Source organism: Mytilus edulis, chromosome 8, assembly GCF_963676685.1.
Source record: "Mytilus edulis chromosome 8, xbMytEdul2.2, whole genome shotgun sequence".
Taxonomy (NCBI): Eukaryota; Metazoa; Mollusca; class Bivalvia; order Mytilida; family Mytilidae; genus Mytilus; species Mytilus edulis.
The window spans coordinates 55,976,664-56,002,094 of NC_092351.1; the positions used below are offsets into that span (position 1 = coordinate 55,976,664).

The window sequence follows — 25,431 nt, forward strand, 5'->3', positions numbered from 1 at the left end:
AGAGCACATTTAAGCACAAGGTTGATGATTTAAAGCTAGTTATTTCGTTCCAACTTTTCAAATTTAGTCACCTGAACTAAGCAGAGCGATATAGAGGAGCCACAAGTAGAACAGGACATCAATAAGATGACAGGAGCCACATGTAAAACAGGATCTGTTTACTCATCTGGAGCCCCTGAGATTACCTACGGTTTTTGGAGGGGTTCGTCTTGCCTAGTTTTCAGTTTCCTATGTTGTGTTTTGCAACCTGTTGTTCGATATTTTTTCTTTTTTTTCTGTTTTTCCCAGGCATTATCGGCTCTTTCGCGACATATGAGTTTAAATATCCTTTTGGGTATCTGTGGACTCTTTTGAAAAAAGAATCGACTTTTTAGAAATATATTAATGTCTTGTAGATTTGAATTGAAAAACAAAATAAAACATCAAATTCATCCCATCTTTTATTGCAAAAACAAAAAAATCATACCCATGGCAATTGATGCTAACATGTACCCATGTATATCCCCATAATGTAACATGAAATAAAATTAATTCAAATGATAATTTAAATGTCAGCAACGAGTATAGCTTAATGAATGTATGATATGGATTAACAAAAAAAATATGTAATTTTGTTTTTTTTGCAGAAACCAAAAACATGATTCCAATGTTTATCCCCACAACCACAATGTAACATCAAATAGAATTAAATAAAATGATAATGTATTTGTACGCAACGATTATAGCTAAATTAATGTAGATTGATGTATTTGAAAGCTACCAATGAACATTTTTAGCCTCAATGTTCCCTTTATAAAAGTAAAATAGTCGATAAATGTAATAAGAAAAAACAGAATATTTTAAACCGATTATCATTCAAAATAAATTTTTCAAAGAAAATAAAAGCAAAGTCTGCATTCATTCATACGCCATCATGTTAAAATATGAAGTCCATTATCCCTATTCTTTATTTCTTTGTACTAGTCAAATCAAGATCACGGATGAGAATTCCTTTTCCATGTCCTTGCCTTCTTCAACCTTTTATCTGAAGAAAATTAAGTATTGTAAAATTATACTGAATTATTTTCTTGCCTTATTGTCAAAACTATGTTACGAAAACAAAATCACCTTCCGTAAACTGCCCAAATTTTACCAACAATTGTTTGAGAAATATAATAGAGAATGGAAGTATGATATGTATTTTATACACAGATCACTATATCTTATTGCTAATATGACTGCTTAGGTTAATAATTAAACCTTTGCGTTCTGGGGAAGCATGTACTGGTTATTTAAATATGTAAAACTATGGACGTTATAAACTAAACTATATGTATAGACATCCACGGCTCTTAAATATTTGGCTTTTAGCGTTCCTGATGAAGACCAATCAAGAAAAGCGCCTCGGACGCTTGAAAGTATTTAACGTGTTGTTTTCATTTTTAAACTCATTAAATTGTTCCCTGGTCAAGTGAGGCTGTTGAAAAACCAGAGGTCCATAAGAGTGTAACCTGAGCTACTTATGTATTTATATATCTGGAACTCATTGCTTAAATAAACATATATGTTATCGTAAGAAAAGAAAAAATAACTTCAGTAAGAAGACATAAAAAGGTAAACAATCAAAAATTATGTTTCTACACAAAACTTCCAAACCAAATTTTTGTATCTATGAAAGAATTTAGTTAATATTTTACGTAAGTTGTGACTTTCTTTTAATTTACAAGTTAATCAAAAGTTACGCTCATTGAAATCTAAAACGTTTATACAGACAGGAGGTAAACAAAGTGTTAGGAAATATGAATATCATACGCTGTGGACAAACGAACATCACCGCCTAAAAATTAAAATCAGCAATAGGGAGAAATTGTTTGTCTTAAATTTTATTATGTAAGTTTTTGTTTGTGAAAGTTAAATATGTAAATGTGCACCAGAACAGATATTGCTGTTTATATTAGACATGTTTAAAGAAAATTTCCTTGATCAAGATTTCCGCGGTATGATAACAGACTTATTCATCATTTAACACATACATATTATCACTGTAAAGTTAAGAGGTATGTATTGTATGTTTTAAACAACATACCTGATTTCTTGTCTGTGCTTTTGAATGTTTGCAGGATGCTATAAATACAATTACCAGAGTGAATTTAATGAATAATGAATATATACACATAATTTACTTGTCATTTTGGCTTGATATATAAACACAATTTATTAACAGTTTCACAACGTAACTGAAATAAAAATAAACATAACAAGGGTTCATATAAATTTGTAAAGATGTTTTCCCTATCTTCCTTGAATTTGCTTTGACACATGGTGTTTTTATTAGCAATTTCAAATCAATAATGTAAACTGGCAATTCGGAAAAAATGACTTTATATACATTTCAGATATGAATATGTTTAATTTAATATTTCTATTTTATAAATAAAATGTTACTATAAGCATTTTCCTAAGATAATAATCAACATTCAATCTATCTTGACGTGGTGCTTTGAGAACAAACTGATGCATATAAAAATTATATAGAAATGAGTCAAAAATAAAAAAAAAATGTGAATGAATACAAACATTATTAAATATTTTAGAAAACAAAGATCTGTTGACGTGCTGCATCCCAAATGACTCTCTCCTCTATCGACCAAGCTGTGTTGTTAAGTTATCAATTTTGTTAATAGTCAATTTACATCTGCCTAACTTCTTAATTCGATTATGTTTCAATTTCGGTATATCTACATACGCAGCCAGTCTATTGTAAATACATAATTTGCATGTACATTCAGAATGATCAAAATTACTTTTGTACAAGCTTTGTACGGTTTTTAATTTGTATTTAGTTCAAAATTTTTTAAAATCGGCATAATGTTTTATGTAATATGTAATCCCGAATATCAATATTTATATTTATTTGGTATTGTTCATTCATTAAACCTTTAATAATTTTTTGTATTGTGTACAGTATCTTTCTTCGTAATGATAAGAAGGTTTTGTATGAAACATCGTTAACGTACACAGGTAAATACAAATCATTTTGTTGTAAGGTAAACATGGAGTACGGAAATAATTTTTACAAAATAAATAAATCTGTTTGAACACCATATTATCAGGTCATTTTCTCCTGAACTGAAAGTAAGATGTACCTGGACAATGTCTTAATCTACACTGTGATAGTTCGGTGTCTTTGCCAACACAATGTTTTCCCCCATCAGATGGCGAGGGGTTATTGCAAATTCGATTCCTATATTTTGTGCCACTCCCGCATGTCACTGAACATGATGTTGTTGACCAAGATCCCCAATGACCATCCACTGAAATACAAATATCATAAAAAAGAATTAACAAACATTGGTAGGGTATATTTTTATTTGCGAAGAAAATAAGTATAGTTCTTTTTAACAACATTTTTTTATGAATATTAAATTCCTAATTTTATCATGTTTTATCTGCCTATCTTAAATCGAAGGTTCATAACCATGTAAATTGCGTTAAAATCTATTTGATCAAAATTTATCCAAGTTATTTGGATACCGTGAATTTAACAATACATGCATTTTTGTGTCGTGTTTCTTTTAGTTTTTACAAATGTATGTTGTGTTTTGTCAGTTTGTATACTGCTGTTTTTCCTTTCGTCGTTTTACATTTTTTTTTTTTTTGCTATGACATCCTCAGTTTGTTGTCGACTTATGCGTTGACATGTTTCTTTGGTATCTTTCGCCTCTCTTCAATAGACACCCACAAAACACAAGTAATTTGATATCCATTTAGCATTATTGAGTATAATGATTGTTCATTTGCCACTATAGGGCAGATGTTATGTTTCTAGTAGATATTTGATAGAGTATTCTGGTTACACAAAGTGGCAACGGTTTGTTTCATTTTAGTAGTCACAACCGCCACGTCACCCAGCATGTTTTGCCACAAACAACCGATGACGATGCAAGAAAATTAATGTGTTAATAGCGACGTAATGAGGTCCCATTAGAAATGCACAGGCAACATAAGCTTTAGAACCCGACTTGATTCCTCATTTGTGCACTTTCTCTTTCGGTGGAATAATTTTATGTGTAATGTGATATATGTTTTCTCATAATTATTATCATCTTTTCGAGGTGCTTGACCTTTTATTCAAGTCTCTGATCCTTAATTTATTAAAATAAACGGCTTACCCGGAATTGTACAGTTAGATATGTCAAATTCAGTGATGTCCGTGACTGAATCAAAGTCAATGCATTTTCCTACCAATTCATTGAGTTCAGTTTGAGAAGCTTTCCATTTGAAGAAGTCGGTCATATTGCAACATGTAACGATGTAACTCAAATTGCTGAAAAATAAATACTATTGCATTCTAACAAAAAAGAAGCTACATCAAGGCTAATCAAACCAAAGTTAACTACTTATTTGCACCGATGATATATACTACAGTTGTTTCTTATATAAACAAAATATTTTAACGATAACATAAGAACAACTTATAAAATGACTTAAGGTAAACAATATTTATTTTCATTTCTTTTGTTTTTGTGCTTTTACTATTTTTATCATCATATGACATTGCTTCTTATAGTATAAAAAGATAAGTTTACATGACGTACAGCCTGGTTATATTAGTAAGTTTTCTAAATATATCGGCTGATATTGCTGTAAAGGCGTTGCCATAAAGGGTTCTGAAATGAAAACGTTTAAAAAGTTAGTTATGTCAAATTAAATTAAATGATATAATATCTGAGACTTTTCGAAGATTTCAATTTATAACAGCATTGAACCCTCATTCAATATGGATGATCTAGAACATAATTTATTTTTCAGTTGATATTGTCATTGATTAACTAGCTTTCAGTAACAACGAGTACTGTTCGAGTAAAAATATCGGTGCATTGTTTGTTTTGTTCATTATGTTTGTTGTTTCTTTTTTTGTGGTTCGTACCAATCGCATGAGTAAAGTCATTTCTAACTGAGTTTTCAATTTGTTCTTATGTTGTACTTTTACACGACTATAGCTGGTTAATGGGAGGTTAAAACGCTCATACACATGGTGAACAGTATGGTTTTGCTCATTGTTGAAGACAAAATGGTGACCTACAGTTGTTTATATCAACGTCATGTGGGCTCTGTTGAGTAGTTGTATCATTGTCAATCACATCACATCACATTACATTTTATTCATTAAACACTACATAATTTTTTAAGGTTGATTTTTTTACAGTGAATATTGTCATAAAAAGAGCATTACTGGAAAAACTTAGAAGAGACATTGATTGATTGATATATGTCTCACGTCTTGGAACACTAAGCTGTGGATATGCAGGAAATAAACTGGAAATTATACGAAGACACTCTGTACCTCACCGGCCCCCTCATTTAACGCGCTTGCTGTAAAGGTAACAATCGAAAGACCCCAAGTCGACTTGTTCATGTGTTTACTTTTGGTTATTATGCCGTTGGCAAGATGAATCAAGAAACAATTGAAAATTATTCGACAATCATTTAACCGAAATAATGGCATCCGGAACTTGCTACAGGCACGCTACAACGAAAACGTTCAAATTCAGAAGTCTCTCTATCATTTTCCGTCATTGGCAACATGGATTACCTGCTAACTATGTGTTGGATACTAATGTTATACAAGGCCCTTATAACGTCATGTCGCAGTGTATACCATGTGTTCAACTATTTTTTATAGTCATTATTTTGTTTTCTCGCGGTGAAAATATCTTATTGTCGTTTGTTTTCTTTTCATAATGATCTTCCTTCTAAACCTACCTTCTCCTTTTCCTGTTTCAAACAAATTACTTATCTTTGATCTTGATGCAGAAACTGTTGTGCATACATCCGTTCACAAAAAAACTCTATCAGCAACCCCTGTTTCAACACAATCTTAGATCCCAATTTATGTTCCAGATTTTGGCAATGTCTGATAACAGAGTTTTCATTCCATAGAACTTACCCTCAGATATCGTTATTTTTTCAAAACAAACAAAATTTCAGATTCATGTATTAGTTCGAAAATTTTCCAAAATAATTTTCATATCTGTCGAAACATGCATATCGCATGGAAAAACTACTTTTTTAAACCTGTTTGGGATATTTAGGTACTGTTGTTCATGTTTAATTCTTCGCCCACAAATATTGTTTGTCAGTAAAACAGACAAAGGTTAGCTAAGATTGTCGTGATTTTCGTGTTTAAAGGAACCATTAGATTCACATTCTTGTTTTTATGTTGTTTTTTTTTTTTAATTTCTTGCCTGGTCGTCTGTTTACAAGATACGATGTTTGATGTGTGTAACAGTTGGTGTATTGCATTCCAGAAAAGTATTTCAACAAAAAAAAGCACCTTGAATAGATTTATTGCGATGACTAATATGTTTCATTGCATGTCGAACAATGTAAAGGTATTAATGATTTATTGACTGAACAGTTTTTATAATCTTATTATTGGTTATAAAAACTTGGACTCGGTATTACTATCTCGATCGTTTCAACAACTTTACCAATGTTTCAGTGTGAGAGAACCCTATCTCTTAAACAGTAACAACCAAAGATCTACCATTCAAACTTAATTCTTCACATGGTTATATTAAAAAAAAGTTACACAAGACGTTTCAACTTTTAACAAAGATCAAATAGTTTGTTTTTAATTGTTAACCTTTCCAGTCAGCCTGAAAGTCACATTCACCAGGAACGCTCACGAAAAAAAAAATAACGATCAATGTGTCAATAGTCGAATTTTAGTTTTACCAACCAATATATGGTGTCGACCATATATTTGGAGATCTATAATTTCAGTACTTATTTCTGTAAAAACAAAATACTTACATGTATGTTAATGACACAAGATCCTTAAACGTATCTGTTGCAATTGTTGAAATTTTGTTATTTTCTAAAAATCTGAAAATAGATTAGAGATTAATGAATCGTCAAAATACTACTCAAATCTATTGAACACGACATATGATATAATACTTTCTAGTCTGACTGGAAGTCACATTCATGTGAATTCACAAAACAAACCACAAATAAAAGTAAAAGGTTTTGAACAAACGGAACGATAAACAAATTTATGATGTTGACCAAATATTTTGAGAATGAAATTTAGGATAACCATTAGTAAAAAAAAAATATAACTTACAGGTTTTTTAATGACACAAGATCCTTAAACGCATCTTTTGCTATAGTTGATATCTGGTTTCCTCCTAAAAGTCTGAAAATAGATAAGGCATTAATGAATCGTCAGTAAAACACTATTTTGAAGCAAGGAGGTCGTTTTGTTTCTTTTTCCATTTTCAATAACAAGTGAATAATACTAAAAGTAACTGATGCAATATAATATTATACATCTAAAAGATTATCTACATGATAAATATGTAAACAGTTGTGTAATTTGACCCAGTCTAAGAAAATTTCGGACCATGGCAGGGGATTGTTTTATTTACATTTTTTATCTACAAATCCAAAGGATCATATCATGGATATACTAATTAAACTATTACATTATAGCAAGGGACATTTTCTAAATATGGAATTATAGGGAGTGGGGGCAGTAAGAATTAAACAGAATTCATAATAAAGCCTTATGAAACATGCATTTCCCTGCATGATAGCCTCCCTCAATTTGAGAGGGGATTATAAAGGAGTAATGAACATAATATTTAAAGCATTACAGACGCAATGTCTTACACAAGTATGTTAGATATGTTTAAACATATTCATCATTCCTGTAGGTACCTTATTATAAAATTAGGTGTGTAAAACACTGGGAATATGATAACCAAGATATTTGGTGCTAAGATTTGGAGGGAAAGATATTGTTGTTTTATTGCTACAGTTTGATAAAAGTTCAAGTCGTGTAAACTAGATATAAAATATACACACTTGACAAAATGGAGAAAATAACACTTCGATTCACTGAAGAACAAAAGGAAACTATTTACAGGTAATTGGATATTACAATTGGGATGTAAATTTAATAGATAGTGACAATGAGATAGCAAAAGTTACAACTATGTCCACACAAACTAGTGACAATGTACAGGAGGAGATAGAAGATGGAATTGAAGAAAACAAATTCCTCATTGAACGAGACCAAGAATGTGAGGAATGTCCCTTTTGTTTTTGCAAACCTTGCATTACTAGTGAAAAAAAACCAGACAAATGAGGTGGGAAAGTGATCCTCAAGATAGACATCAACGAAATCATAGAAAGGAGAAGTACAAATACATCTGGACGATGATGTTTCACCGAGAAGCTTGGGCGAATGGCAGATATTTAATGTGAAAACAAGCTGCTCTTGAAAGGGTCCCTAAATTCAAAAATGACACATGGCAAAAAAGAGATATTATGCTTAATTGTGTCATAAAACTGGTAAGAGGGTGGCGTCCAAATCCTGAAAATATTACTTATATGGGCCACCTCTGGGAATAGTTACATAAATTTATAAAAGTGACATTTATTTAATAGGATATAAGATGTTTTTTAAACATTAGTTGGCACAACAGATTAAAAGACTATTTATATTCTGAGGCTTTGAAAGGATTATATAATTGATTGATCCCCTGCAATATGTAAGTAGATTCTCAATTCACAAATGCATACTTTAAATTATATAAAGCCACATGTAGCATGCTACTTCCGTTGTAAACATAAACAGACAGGTGTTGTCATTGATATCTCCTTCTACCTGTCAATCAAATGAATTTGAATTTAAAAAAAGCTGTACTTCAGGATTTTAATTTGAAATATCTTTGTTGTGAGTTATTCTATTTTCTCACTTTTTGGCCTAAACTGACCATTATTTATGCTCTGACAACTGTAAAAATTAAGTAAAAGTAAAGCAGATAGCAATTTTTGTATTAATTTTGAAAAGTGCTTCTCACTTCTTAACTCTGTCCAATATGTGAATAAAATCATATGTTTTTGAATTGTCTCCCTTTTATACCCGAGCCCCGGTCTTTGAATCTTATAAGTTAAGAGCGAAAATGACGATAATGATAGAAAAAATAGTATATTCATTTGGTGTATGCATATTAAAACGCTTTTCTTGATAAATACATTCATCTGGAATATAAAAAATAGAAAGCCACCAACTTATTAAAGCTTGAAAAACTGCATTATTATTATTGTAAAGTCTTGTATTATTTTAATTTTAGTTTCTTGTGTACAATTTGGAAATTAGTATGGCGTTCATTATCATTGAACTAGTATATATTTGTTTAGGGGCCAGCTGAGATATGGTCGGGTTGTTTTCTCGTTGATACATTCCCCATTTCCATTCTCAATTTTATTACCATTCGCGACGATCAACTTAAAAATATTTTGCAACACCTAATTTTTTAAAACGTTTTTAAAACTGTATGCGAATAGGAAGGAAAGGGTATTTTTGGCTTAATGTAATAAACTAATTTTTCTGCTATAGTTAACATGGTTAATAATTTTGACACGAAGTTTTATAAACTTCGGGCATGAAATGACGTTATCATGTTATTAAAAAACCCATTAAATTCCATGCTTTTACTTTGATTTTAATTGTTTTTTTTCTGCGTTTTAATATTTCGATGTCAATTTTGTTTATACCGGTAACAGCCTTGTCTATATATCCTTGGATGAGGCAATGAGGACAGACAACAGACTCTTGGCATGCTTCCGGTAGGTATGCAATCAAGCCATTGCGTTTTGGAAATCTCGAATGTACTTGATTCATGCTGTGCTGACACCACTTCCTGATAGTTTCATAGATAGCGTTGTCTGCTCACATTATTTATTGAAAATAATCTACCATAGCAATAAAACTCCTTAAATGTTATGTTATCGTGTACGATCAACTTATCCATGATGTCGATCATAGAATTCGAATACTTGAATTTCAGTCTTTTTTTCATTTAAAATCAATACTTACAGGGTTTCCAATAACACACACTTAAACGTATCTGCTGAGATTATTGAAATTTGGTTACTGTATAGAATTTTGAAAAAAAAGATTAGTACTCCATATCTACACTACACAAGAACTATATAATTTATATAATCAGTCTGATAAAATCTTATTCTACTATCATTACTACAGTAAATCAGTCCTTAAAACAATATTGGGATGAGATGCTTCTAACCAGATTAACAATGTATTCTAGGTAATAATACATCTGATACTACAAGATCTGCCGCATGACCAATGTCAGTTTCCGGAATCATGAATCAAGTGACACTTTATTCAATTGTTGTTTGCCAATTGATCCCTTTTTAGGAATTTTTACATTTATCAGGAATGCTAACAAAATATAGAAAGCCAAAGATTTAAAAATGCGTGTGAAGCTTTAAAACCAAAAGGGACGATCAATCAATTCCTGATATCGACCATAGAATTGGAAAACTGGAACGTCCGTCTTTTTTTATTCTATTATAAAACACATTTTAACAAGGAATACAAGGAGACAACATCATGAAACGCAACTGGTGAAAAATATATTTGGTTTGTGGATCAAGATCTGAAAATGCCATATAGGTAAAATCATTGGGTTTGTGGATTAAGATATGTAAATAACATATAGAGAAATACATTTAGTTTGTGGATAAAGATCTGCAATTACCATGTACATAAAAACATTTAGTGTGTGAATTAAGATTTTAAAATACCATGTAGATAAAAGACATTTAGATTGTGGATCAAGATCTGAAAATCCATGTCGATCGGACAATACCATATAGATAAAAACATTTGGTTTGTGGATCAAGATCTGAAAATACCATGTAGATAAAGACATTTAGATTGTGGAACAAGATCGGACAATACAATATAGATAAAAACATTGGGTTAGTGGATCAAGATCTGCAAATACCATGTAGATAAAGACATTTTGGTTTGTTGATCAAGATCGGAAAATACCGTGTAGATACAGATATTGGGTATCAAGATTTCAAAATATCATATACTAGATAAATACATTTGGTTTGTGGATCAATATCTGAATATACCATGTAGATAAATATATTTGTAAAAGAATAAACGAATCATCAGTAAAAGACGATTCACTTTTTTTGGACGTGACACGTGTTTTGATTTAAACCAATCTGACATGGGGTCACATACAACCAAATCGTTCAATACAAAAGCAAGATTTACATGGTTTTCAATGAAACAAGTACTTACATGGTATTGATTGAAACAAGACCATTAAACACATTTGCTGTTAAAGATGAAATTTTGTTGAATTCTAACTTTCTGAAAAGAGTTAAAAATTACCATGATTAAGATTTGTCATTAAAACACTTTTCAAATTACCCGCCTTAATAGAACAAAGTTAGTACTTGACGTATTGACTGTTGTAGCGGAAATTTGATTTCCAGTTAAACCTTGAAAATGATAAAGATTTAATGAAATGTAAACACTATAAACATTTAGTGAACACGCCACTGGTATTTGATTTAAACAACTCTTTAATCTTTTACAAGAAACCAAAAATAGAGAAATTCATATGTTACTGAATACCAATTATGGAAGTGGAGCATTTTTGTTACGTAGCAGAAATATGAGACAAATGGTAAACATTACAGCGTCAAATGACAAAAGAGGTCACGTGTGATTGTTAACAAATATTAAATGATATAGCCAAACACAAATGAAAATAACAATTTTTACATGTTATACGTCTGCAGCGTTTTTTTCTAGATATACTTCCGTCACGAACGATAAAAGCCAAATATTTGGAAGCCATAGATGGTTAAGTAACCATACGAATGAAAAGTTTGATAACCAAAAGGGACCTAAAGAATCTATCCAAATCAATATAAAATCAACTTTGCATGAATGTGTTGGAATCTTTGTTTCAAATGATTAATACATAGACACACGAACATTTAAGGAATGGTGTACATGCAAAAACAGTAGATAATGATACAAGCAAAACTGCATACATTGACCAAAACGGACCTAAACATTCTAACAAAATCAATTTAAAATCAACTTTTCCTGAATTTGTTGGAACCTTTGCTTCTAATGATTAATGCATTGATACATGGACAATTTAGGAATGGTTTACATGCAAAAATGGTTGATGATTGGTGTTTGCAAATTGAGGCACTTTTCTGTTTTTGTTTAAATTCGTAAGGAATTCAAGGAATTCGTAACAGTTGCTAAAGGTAGAAATCATAGGATGTATTCATGCTTGAAAGGAACTATGACCATTATCATGATTAGAGACTATCAACTCATTCATAATGTCGCACATTAAATTAGACAGCTTTAATTCTAGTAATTCATTTATTGAATAAACAGAACTTACAATTGTTCCAACGATGTAAGATTAATAAACGCATCTGCTGCTATGGTTTTAATGCCGTTTCGGGATAGATCTCTAGAAAGAGATAAAGAATTAATGAATTGTCATTAAAATATTATTCAAATGCATCAAACGCGTTTATTAAATTAGCTGTTCAATATGTCCTGCACACTTATTCATCAGTAAGACTCAAGAGAATACAAAATGTAAAGTAAAAGTGTATCGATATGGAGAAACTGTGTAAGTGTCAAATATATGTACAACCTCAAATATATGTCCTTCTCTTAGGTCTATATCCGTGACGTCATGACACTCAAATCTGTGGATTTTTTTTATTCAAAGCAGTGTCCTTTTCATAAGGTGTACACTTTTAGTAATGTGACGTGACTGGGGACATGCTCAAATAAACTATGTCGGGGTTTTATTAAGCGCCACCAGTGACTTTCTGGATTTATTGTTGATTTCTTTAGATAACAATTTGTACGAAATATGTTCCACTATACTAAAAGCAAGCATGAAAAAATGCTTGTTTCATCTTTAAAATAGAGGCGAAATATACCACTACACCTAAACTCATAAGTCGTAAATATACTGAAAACGCCATGGCAAAAAAAAAAAAATAAGAAGACTAACAGACAAACAACAGTACACCAATCACAACAGAAAAAAATTAAAACTGAGCAACAAGAACCCAACCAAAAACTGGGGGTGATCTCATGTGCCCCGGCAGGTTTAAAACTGTTTTGCTGATAAACATGCTGAAAACTGTTTTGGGACGCGGAATTTTCCACTTGGTCATCCCTTCCCAATTAGCATTGCGGTTGCGCTCAGTCATTCGATTCATTTACCTTACTAGAAATAAAAGTTAGGCTACGCCAGTGTCAATTCTACCCTTCCGGAGCACCTGATATCACCCCCAGATTTTGGTGGGGTTCGTGTGCTCAGTCTTTAGTTTTCTATGTTGTGTTTTGTATACTGTTGTTTGTCTGTTTGACTTTTTCTTTTTTAGCCATGGCAGTTATCAGTTTATTTTCGACTTATTAGTTTGAATGTCACTCTGGTATTGTTCGCCTCTCTTTTACAGCTTATCTAGAACTGTGACGTTACAACATAAAATTAGAACAACTTGAAGAAAAAAAACAAAGTTTGAAAGGGCATGAATCCTAAGAGCGACACTGAAATCACAAAAAAAAAAAAGAAAAATGACGAAAGACGAAAATTAACGATCAACATTATATTTCACTGTTTTGTCTTCAAGGCTTCTTTACCTATTTTTGAAGAACAACAATAGAAGAGAGAGAGAGAGAGAGAGAGAGAGAGAGAGAGAGAGAGAGAGAGAGAGAGAGAGAGAGAGAGAGAGAGAGAGAGAGAGAGAGAGAGAGAGAGAGAGAGAGAGAGAGAGAGAGAGAGATTACATTTTAATTGCTTTCACTATTAACTATTTCTAGATAAAATACAAAAGCGAACCACACTTACAATAGTGTTGTAGTATTAGGTATACCATCAGGTATATCTTCTAAATTTCATGTTTTTTCATATCACTTCTGTGCCTTGGCAATCACAGGAAAATTCTGAACACGGATTGGCACAAGCTGTTTGCAATGAGCCAATTATTAGAATAATCGTTACGGTTAACATCATTATAACCACAAATAAAAGTAAAAGGTTTTGAACAAACGGAACGATAAACAAATTTATGATGTTGACCAAATATTTTGAGAATGAAATTTAGGATAACCATTAGTAAAAAAAAATTTAACTTACAGGTTTTTTAATGACACAAGATCATTAAACGCATCTTTTGCTATAGTTGATATCTGGTTTCCTCGAAAATTGCTGAAAATAGATAAGGCATTAATGAATCGTCAGTAAAACACTATTTTGAAGCAAGGAGGTCGTTTTGTTTCTTTTTCCATTTTCAATAACAAGTGAATAATACTAAAAGTAACTGATGCAATATAATATTATACATCTAAAAGATTATCTACATGATAAATATGTAAACAGTTGTGTAATTTGACCCAGTCTAAGAAAATTTCGGACCATGGCAGGGGATTGTTTTATTTACATTTTTTAACAACAAATCCAAGGGATCATATCATGGATATACTAATTAAACTATTACATTATAGCAAGGGACATTTTCTAAATATGGAATTATAGGGAGTGGGGGCAGTAAGAATTAAACAGAATTCATAATAAAGCCTTATGAAACATGCATTTCCCTGCATGATAGCCTCCCTTAATTTGAGAGGAGATTCTAAAGGAGTAATAGACATAATATTTAAAGCATTACAGACGCAATGTCTTACACAAGTATGTTAGATATGTTTAAACATATTCATCATTCCTGTAGGTACCTTATTATAAAATTAGGTGTGTAAAACACTGGGAATATGATAACCAAGATATTTGGTGCTAAGATTTGGAGGGAAAGATATTGTTGTTTTATTGCTACAGTTTGATAAAAGGTCAAGTCGTGTAAACTAGATATAAAATATACACACTTGACAAAATGGAGAAAACAGCACTTCGATTCACTGAAGAACAAAAGGAAACTATTTACAGTTAATTGGATATTACAATTGGGATGTAGATTTAGTAGATAGTAACAATGAGATAGCAAAGGTTACAACTATGTCCACACAAACTAGTGACAATGTACAGGAGGAGATAGAAGATGGAATTGAAGAAAACCAATTCCTCATAGAACGAGACCAAGCATGTGAGGAATGTCCCTTTTGTTTTTGCAAACCTTGCATTAATAGTGAAAAAAAACAGGCAAATGTGGTGGGAAAGTGAACCTCAAAATAGACATCAAAGAAATAATAGAAAGGAGAAGTACAAATATTTCTGGACAATGATGTTTCACCGAGAAGCTTGGAAGAATGACAGATATTTAATGGGAAAACAAGCTGCTCTTGAAAGGGACCCTATATTCAAAAATGACACATGGCAAAAAAGAGATGTTATGCCTAAGTGTGTCCTAAAACTGGTAAGAGGGTGGCGTCCAAATCCTGAAAATATTACTTATATGGGCCACCTCTGGGAATAGTTACATAAATTTATAAAAGTGACATTTATTTAATAGGATATAACATTTTTTTAACATTAGTTGGCACAACAGATTAAAATACTATCTATATTCTGAAGCTTTGAAAGGATTATATAATTGATTGATCCCCTGCAATATGTAAGTAGATTCTCAATTCACAAATGCATGCTTTAGATTACTTAAAGCCACATGTGGTATGCTACTTTCGTTGTAAACATAAACAGACTGTTGTTGTCATGGTTATCTCCTCCTACTTGTCAATCACAGGAATTTGAATTTGAAAAATAGCTGTGCTTCAGGATTTTAATTTGTAATATCTTTATTGTGAGTTATTCTATTTTCTCACTGTTTGGCCTAAACTGACCATAATTTATGTTCTGACAACTGTACAAGTTTAAAAGTAAAGCAGATAGCAATTTTTGTATTAATTTTGAAAAATGCTTCTCACTTCTTAACATTGCCCAATATGTGAATAAAATCATATTTTTATGAATTGTCTCCCTTTTATACCCTAGCCCCGGTGTTTAAATGTTATAAGTTAAGAGCGAAAATAACGATAATGATAAAAATAAAATAGTATATTCATTTGGTGTATGCATATTAAAACGCTTTTCTTGATAAATACATTCATCTGGAATATAACAAATAGAAAGCCACCAACTTATTAAAGCTTGAAAAACTGCAGTACTATTCGCGGCGATCAACTTATTCATGATGTCGATCATAGAATTTGAATACGGGAATTTCAGTCTTTTTTTTAATTTTGAAATCAATACTTACAGGGTTACCAATGACACAAGATCCTTAAACGTATCTGCTAAGATTATTGAAATTTGATTATAGCTTAGATCCCTGAAAATAGAGTATGTCACATATAAATAAATTGTCAGTAAAACATTATTCAAATTTATTGAGCACGACACGACGTCTTTTATTTTAACCTTTCAAATACGACTAAAAGTCACATTCACCAGGAACGCTCACGAAAAGTCCAAACTATTGACACTCAATGTGTGTCAATAGTCTTGACCAAGAGGGACGATAAACAAATCTATAATGTCGACTATAGAAATGGAGAATACAAATTTCAGTATTTCAATGACACAAGATCCTTAAACGTGTATGATGCTATAATTGAAATTTTATTTCTATTTAATAGTCTAAAAAAGAGATTAATGAATCGTCAGTAAAATATTATTCAAATTTATTGAACACGACATGTTTTTTTTGCATAAGCCTGGACGTCATATTCATCAGGAAGGCACCAAACAAAACAAAAATTGAAAGCTAAGGCCCATCGATAGTCGAAAAATATTTTGACCAAATGGGATGATTAACAAATTGATGATCATGATGATGTCGACCAAAAAATTGGAGAGTTTTATTTAAGACAACCATAAGTAAACAATAACACTAACAAGATATTCAATGACTCAAAAATTAATTCTTAAACTTATCTGTTGCTATAATTGAAATTTGGTTTCCTTGTGAAAGTTTGAAACCAGATAAGGGAATGATGAATCGTAGGTAAAACAATGTTTAAATGTTTTGAATACGACATTTGTGTTCGTTGTTTGCCTTTCTATTCGGACTTGATGTAACTATCTATCAAAAAGTCATATAAATATTTTCAAATAACGTATGTCTTAAAAATATTTTGCAACACCTGATTTTTTAAAACGTTTTTAAAACTTTATACGAATATGAAGGAAAGGGTATTCTTGGCTTAATGTAATAAACTATGTTTTCTGCTATTGTTAACAGTTTTGACACGAAGTTTTAGAACTTCGGGCATGAAATGACGTAATCATGTTATTAAAAAACCCATTAAATTCCATGCTTTTGCTTTGATTTTAAGTGTTGTTTTTTTTTTCTGCGTTTTAATATGTCAATGTCAATGTTGTTTATACCGCTAACTGCATTGTCTATCCTTGGATGAGGCAATGAGGACAGACAACAGACTCTTGGCATGCTTCCGGTAGGTATGCAATCAAATCATTGCGTTTGGCATCTCGAATGTACTTGATTCATGCTGTGCTGACACCACCTCCTGATAGTTTCCTAGATAGCGTTGTCTGCTCACATAAGTTATAGAAATAAAACTCCTTAAATGTTATGCAATCGTGTACGATCAACTTATTCATGATGTCGATCATATAATTTGAATACGGGAATTTCAGTCTTTTATTTTATTTTGAAATCAATACTTACAGGGTTACCAATGACACAAGATCCTTAAACGTATCTGCTGAGATTATTGAAATTTGGTTACTGCTTAGATCCCTGAAAATAGAGTATGTAACATAAACAAAAATTGAATACTTGAATTTCGGTCTTGTTTTCATTTAAAATCAGTACTTACAGGGTTTTCAATAACACATGATCCTTAAACGTATCTGCTGCGATTATTAAAATTTGGTTATCGCTTAGAATCCTGAAAAACAGATTAGTACTCCATATCTACACTACACAAGAACTATATGATTTATATAATCAGTCTGATAAAATCTTATTCTACTATCATTACTACAGTAAACCAGTCCTTAAATAAATATTGGGATGAGATGCTTCTAATCTGATTGATCAATGCATTCTTGGTAATAATACATCTGATACTAAAAGATCTGCCGCATGACCAATATCGGTTTCCGGAATCATGAATCAAGTGACACTTTATTCAATTGTTGTTTGCCAATTGCTCCCTTTTTAGGAATTTTTACATTTATCAGGAATGCTAACAACATATAGAAGCCAAAGATTTATAAATGCTTGTGAAGCTTTAAAACCAAAAGGGACGATCAATCAATTCCTGATATCGACCATAGAATTGGAAAACTGGAACGTCCGTCTTTTTTTATTCTATTATAAAACAAATTTTAACAAGGAATACAAGGAGACAACAACATTAAACGCAACTGGTGAAAAATATATTTGGTTTGTGGTTCAAGATCTGAAAATGCCATGTAGGTAAAATCATTGAGTTTGTGGATTCAGATATGTAAATAACATATAGAGAATTACATTTAGTTTGTGGATCAAGATCTGAAAATACCATGTACATAAAAACATTTAGTTTGTGAATTAAGATCTCAAAATACCATGTAGATAAAGACATTTAGATTGTGGATCAAGATCGGATCGGACAATACCATATAGATAAAAACATTTGGTTTGTGTATCAAGATCTGAAAATCCCTGTCGATAAATACATTTGGTTTGTGGATCAAGATCTGAAAATGCCATGTCGATAAATACATTAAGTTTGTGGATCAAGATCTGAAAATACGATGTAGATAAAAACATTTAGTTTGTGGATCAAGATCTGAAAATACCATGTAGATAAAGGCATTTAGATTGTGGATCAAGATCGGAAAATACCATATAGATAAAGACATTGGGTTAGTGGATCAAGATCTGCAAATACCATGTAGATAAAGACATTTGGTTTGTTGATCAAGATCGGAAAATACCGTGTAGATACAGATATTGGGTATCAAGATTTCAAAATATCATATACTAGATAAATACATTTGGTTTGTGGATCAGTATCTGAATATACCATGTAAATAAATATATTTGTAAAAGAATAAACATGATAAATGAATCATCCGTAAAAGATGATTCACTTTTTTTGGACGTGACACCTGTTTTGATTTAAACCAATCTGACATGGGGTCACATACAACCAAGACGTTCAATACAAAAGCAAGATTTACATGGTTTTTAATGAAACAAGTACTTACATGGTTTTCAATGAAACAAGACCATTAAACACATTTGCTGTTAAGGATGAAATTTGGTGGAATCCTAAATTTCTGAAAAGAGTTAAAGAATTACCATGATTAAGATTTGTCATTAAAACACTATTCAAATTACCCGCGCTAATAGAACAAAGGTAGTACTTGACGTATTGACTGTTGTAGCCGAAATTTGATTTCGAGTTAAACTTTGAAAATGATAAAGATTGAATGAAATGTAACACTATTATAATTTATTGAACACGCCACTGGTCTTTGATTTAAACTTTTCCAATATTATCAGGCTTGAAATCAACATATATGGAGCATAACACAACTCTTTAAGCTTTTACAAGAAACCAAAAATAGAGAAATGCATATGTTGCTGAATACCAATTATGGAAGTGAAGCATTTTTTTTACGTAGCAGAAATATGAGACAAATGGTAAACATAACAGTGTCAAATGACAAAAGAGGTCACGTGTGATTGTTAACAAATATTAAATGATATAGCTAAACACAAGTGAAAATAACAATGTTTACATGTTATACGTCTGCAGCGTTTTTTTCTAGATTTACTTCCGTCACGAACGATAAAAGCCAAATATTTTAGGTGTATATCCGTGACGTCATGACACTCAAATCTGTGGATTTTTGTTGATTCAAAGCAGTGTCCTTTTCATAAGGTGTACACTTTCAGTAATGTGACGTGACTGGTGACATGCTCAAATAAACTATGTCGGGGTTTATTAAGCGACAGCAGTGACTTTCTGGATTTATTGTTGATTTCTTTAGATAAAAATATGTACGAAATATGTTCCACTATACGAAAAGCAAGCATGAAAAATGCTTGTTTTATCTTTAAAATAGGGGCGAAATATACCACTACACTTAAACTCATAAGTCGTAAATATACTGAAAACGCCATGGCAAAAAAAAATAAGAAGACTAACAGACAAACAACAGTACACCAATCACAACAGAAAAAAATTAAAACTGAACAACAAGAACCCAACCAAAAACTGGGGGTGATCTCATGTGCCCCGGCAGGTTTAAAACTGTTTTGCTGATAAACATGCTGAAAACTGTTTTGGGACGCGGAATTTGCCACTTGGTCATCCCTTCCCAATTAGCATTGCGGTTGCGCTCAGTCATTCGATTCATTTACCTTACTAGAAATAAAAGTTAGGCTACGCCAGTGTCAATTCTACCCTTCCGGAGCATCTGATATCACCCCCAGATTTTGGTGGGGTTCGTGTGCTCAGTCTTTAGTTTTCTATGTTGTGTTTTGTATACTGGTGTTTGTTTGTTTGACTTTTTCTTATTTAGCCATGGCAGTTATCAGTTTATTTTCGACTTATTAGTTTGAATGTCACTCTGGTATTGTTCGCCTCTCTTTTACAGCTTATCTAGAACTGTGATGTACAACATAAAATTAGAACAAATTGAAGAAAAAAAACAAAGTTTGAAAGGGCATGAATCATAAGAGCGACACTGAAATCACAAAACAAAAAAGAAGAATGACGAAAGACGAAAATTAACGATCAACATTATATTTCACTGTTTTGTCTTCAAGGTTTCTTTACTTATTTTTAAAGAACAACAATAGAAGAGAGAGAGAGAGAGAGAGAGAGAGAGAGAGAGAGAGAGAGAGAGAGAGAGAGAGAGAGAGAGAGAGAGAGAGAGAGAGAGAGAGAGAGAGAGAGAGAGAGAGAGAGAGAGAGAGAAATTACATTTTAATTGCTTTCACTATTAACTATTTCTAGATAAAATACAAAAGCGAACCACACTTACAATAGTGTTGTAGTATTAGGTATACCATCAGGTACATCTTCTAAATCTCGTGATTTGCATATCACTTCTGTGCCTTGGCAATCACAGGAAAAGTCTGAACACGGATTGGCACAAGCTGTTTGCAATGAGCCAATTATTAGAATAATCGTTACGGTTAACATCATTCTAAAACTCGTCTCTTTTGTCCTTTTAAAAATAAACAATAAAAGAATCAAATGAAATAAATGCAAAACGTGAACTTCCTGCAGCCATATCTGTAAATATTCACAAAACTATCGGCTTCCTTGTTAAACATAGTCATCTTTGACATAGATAGATAAGTATATAAGAAATTTACAGCAACCAAACCTTTCTTTAATATCAAAAGTTAGTTATACATAAAAACACTGGTCTATCATCACTATTTTTATCATTTTTTTGTCCATACGTACCAGTTTAAAATCATAAAATTTCCCTTCGACTATTTATGTTTTGAAAACAATTTTATAAATGTAAGAAGATGTGGTATGATTGCCAATGAGACAACTCTCCACCAGAGGCCAAATGACATAGAAGTTAAAAAAATGAGTTACTCTACGCCCTACAAGAATAAGCAAATCAAATGCCTTATAGTAAGATATAGAAGGGCTTGAACTGTAAATGTATTTTTGTATTGTTTTCAATAACGATATCGCTATTTTTCAATGCATTTTGTTCTTTATCACAGATTAACAGTCAATGTATCATTTATCACCAGAATAACTTTTTCTCTGAAGTACAAAAATGTTATAACAGTCCAAACATTCTTCAAAAGAAAGTTAAATATAAAACAAATAAAAAGGTTCTGTATGATTTCCAATGACACAACCCTCGTCAGTGACCAAATGAAAAAGGTTAAGAATGATAAGCCGTCTTATGACATTCAACAATGTTCAAAACCCATACGCATAGTAAGCTATTATGAATCAAGAAATGTCGAATGTTGAATGTAAAACAAATCAAAAGAGAAAACTAGTGTCCTGATTTATGTACAAAACCATTAACAAAAACCAATATGATACACATCAACAAAAGACAACAACTGAATGACAGGCTTCTGACTTGGCATAGGGAAATACAGAATATTGCGGGTTGGACTTGTTTGCTGGTAAAACAAAAACTCCTCCTATCCTGGGACCGTGTAACAGTACAGCATAAGAGCACATACATTGCCAACTGAAAACAACAACTACTGCTGTTAAATTTACTACAGCATCATTTTATGTTTCGGATCTATTAGACGCAGTAAATTTTTTTATTTAAATTGGCGTGATTAATGGCAGAAGGTCATACCAGTACTCGAATACCAGTTCCAATTATACTGGTTCTTTTGTATATGATAGTCTATCTCTGGGATTAAGACATTTCTATCATTTCTTATGTTTGCCAATTGAAAAAATACCTAGAAAACAAAAGTAAATGACGAACTGTAATCAAGGGCATTACAAATGATAGGAATTATTTAACTGTTTGATAAATATTAAATGTTATGTTAATCTAGAATTGATTTCTCGGCAAGTGTAATGTTAAGACTTAACGCCTGACTTCCTATTTAGGCATTTCATTTCTGGGTTATGAATTTCTAATAATTCGGGAAATTTAAATGCTCTCTCGACAATAAATGACACAACAGAACGATGATATGGCAGAAATTGTATACTTTTCTTAATTGTGAGTATATAAATATAATGAGATGTTGTATGATTACTAATGAGTCAACTATCAACCAAAGTCGAAGTGAAGAAGATGTAATCAGTTACAGGCAACCAGACGGACTTCAACAAAGAAAAAAAGTCAATACTTTATAGTCGGAAATAAAAGGCAGCGAAATGAAAAATATGAAACAATTCAATATTGAAAACTAAAGGCTTCATTTTGAACAAAACAATTCATAAAGATCATATATAATTGTTCAGTGAGGGATTATCTTTTGTTTATTTACAGTCCAAATCTATAAGTTATACTGAGTTTAGCTATATTTTATGCCACACTGCCAAAACCAATGCCCCTCCTTACTTCACATACAGTACGTGCAACCTTATGCGCTACTGCTTGACGTAAACTTGACTGATCGGTGAACGATCGGTGACGGATGTTTGACTGATCGATTAATATCGGTGATCGATGACCCATAGAATCCGTCAGATACGTCAAATAAGCTATATGAGAGTTACCGTGATAATGGTCAGCGATCGATCAGTAAATTAAGTTTATCCACGGATCGGACGAATACGTATATAATTAATTCTTATGTAAAACGAACTCCACAGTTTTTACGGTCGATAAATGCGGACCTCTAATAAGACATCTTTACTCATTAAATATGTACCACTAAAGTTATTATTTGTGATAGGCCTCAAAAAAGTTTTTTGGTAGAAGTTAAAAAAATGAAAGGATTAAAATACTTAAGCTTTAGTTTGTGTTAAATAAAAATGCAATAATTTCATTATTTTGAAAGTTAATTTCAGTATTTTGTACACCGGGATTAGTTGTTTTTCATAAAATATTCTGAATTTCAGGGAAAAGATACTAAATTTTTGTTCGTGTTGCGTAAAAATGCAAATATTTCTTCTTTCGAAACAGAAATAATGCAACATCAGTCATAACTAGTGCATTCAGATAAGTAATTTTGTATAATATATGAATTATTGAAGGATAAATATGCATAAACTTTTTTTTGTTAAATAAGAATTCAATTATTTCTTTATTTTAATGGAAATTACTGACCACCTGTGGTTTTTTGTACTTTTTATGGTTCAGTACTGGTTACTTTTTTATAAAATAAAAATCATATCTAAAAAAAATTACTAAAATGAGGTTTGCATTGTTTAAAATTACCAATTTTACAATAATGTAACTAGTCATTATAAAGTCCTCGAATAAGGTTTGTTTTGTAAGAATTTTGATAATGGAAGGGGAACATTACTTAAACTTTTGTTTTGTACTGAATAGTAATGCAATAATTTCTTTATTTTGATAGAAAATATGAACCGTCATTTCATTTTAGTACCTTTAGTACATCTGAAATGGTTGTTTTTCATAACATATGTTAAATGTCAGGAAAACGATACTAAATTTTTGTTCGCGTTGCTTAAAAATGCAAGTATTTCTTCTTTTATATCATAAATAATGCAACGTCAACTGCAATCAGTCATTAACAATGCATTTTGATCAGTACGTTTGTTTAAAAAGAGAATAATTGAAGGACAAATATGCATAAACATTTGTTTTCATAGAAACGAATGCACTGGTTTCTTTATTTTCATTGAAATTATTTTGGTACTTTTTTTTAGTTTAGGATTGATTGATTTCCATAAAAGTTAAAAAAAAATATCAGAGAATACATACTTAAATATTGTTCGAATTATTTAAAATTACCAATTTTCTTCTTTTGATAACCAATAATGCAACATTATTTGTAACTAGCTATTTCAGTTTTCCAATAAGATTTTTTTTTGTAAGAATTTTGATAATGTAAGCAGTAATTACTCAAACTTTTGTTTTGTGTTGGTAAACAAACTTTAATATACGAATGCAAAAATTTCCTTATGTTGATAGAAATTATGAACCGTTATTTGATTTCGATTCTTTTTGTTCATCAGGATTGGTTGTTTTTCATAAAATATGCTGAATTTGAGGAAAAGATACTGAATTTTTGTTCGTTTGCTTAAAAATGAAAAAAATCTTCTTTTTTTATCAGAATTAATACATCTTTTGCAATCATTTATAATTAATGCTTTTAGAGAAGTAATTTTGTATTAAATAATAATAATTGGAGGATAAATTGCATAAACTATATTTTTGTTAGATAAGAATGCAATAATTTCTTTATTATGATAGAATGTATGAACCGTCATTTGATTTCGGTTCTTTTTGTACATCAGGTTTGGTTGCTTTTTCAATAATAATGACATAAAATATGTTGAATTTGAGGGAAACAATACTAAACCTTTGGTCACATTGCTTAAAAATGCATAAATTCTTCTTTTATATCAGAAATAATGCAACATCTATTGCAATCATTTATAATTAATGCTTTTAGATAAGTAATTGTGTATTAAAAGTGAATAATTGAAGGATAAATATGCATAAACTTTGTTTTTGTTAGATAAGAATGCAATTATTTCTTCACTTTAATTGAAATTATTGATCGCCATTGGAATTTTGTACCTTTTATAGTTTAGGATTAATTGTTTTTCTTAAACGTTAAAGAATATCAGAAAAAATATACTTAAATGTTGATCGCATTGTTTAAAATTACCAATGTTTCTTCTTTTGACGAAAAATGATGCTATTTTTAACTAGTTATTTCAAAGGCCTCAAGATAAGATTTTCTCTATAAGAACTCGAAATTATTTGATTTTGTTTTAAATAGAATGCATCATTACTTTAATTGAGGGGAACTTTTTGGCGGCCATTTGATTTTTTAACATCATAATGGGTTGTTTACCACAAAATTAAATAAATATCAGAGGAAAGATACAACAAGTCATTCGCAATGTTTTAACATTACCAAATAACAAATATTTCTTCTTTTGATATAAAATGTAACAACCTTTTTTGTGATTTGTTATTT

At 31.1% G+C, this 25,431-nt stretch overlaps 1 protein-coding gene across 1 annotated transcript in view; it reads right to left on the reverse strand.

Annotated features, from left to right (window-relative positions):
* Positions 1–422: 422 nt before the first annotated feature.
* LOC139485921 (leucine-rich repeat transmembrane neuronal protein 3-like) overlaps positions 423–25,431 on the reverse strand; it is a 29,419-nt gene continuing 4,410 nt past the window's right edge. The window contains exons 4-17 of the mRNA XM_071270591.1: positions 20,838–21,023; positions 19,050–19,121; positions 17,518–17,589; positions 16,087–16,158; positions 14,016–14,087; positions 12,255–12,326; positions 11,123–11,194; positions 7,112–7,183; positions 6,799–6,870; positions 4,578–4,649; positions 4,152–4,306; positions 3,126–3,293; positions 2,066–2,103; positions 423–1,024 (exon numbers count right to left, since the gene is read on the reverse strand). Coding sequence (XP_071126692.1) covers positions 1,013–1,024; positions 2,066–2,103; positions 3,126–3,293; positions 4,152–4,306; positions 4,578–4,649; positions 6,799–6,870; positions 7,112–7,183; positions 11,123–11,194; positions 12,255–12,326; positions 14,016–14,087; positions 16,087–16,158; positions 17,518–17,589; positions 19,050–19,121; positions 20,838–21,001 — 1,185 coding nt within the window. The 5' untranslated portion in view covers positions 21,002–21,023 and the 3' untranslated portion in view covers positions 423–1,012. The remainder of the gene's footprint in view (positions 1,025–2,065; positions 2,104–3,125; positions 3,294–4,151; positions 4,307–4,577; positions 4,650–6,798; positions 6,871–7,111; positions 7,184–11,122; positions 11,195–12,254; positions 12,327–14,015; positions 14,088–16,086; positions 16,159–17,517; positions 17,590–19,049; positions 19,122–20,837; positions 21,024–25,431) is intronic.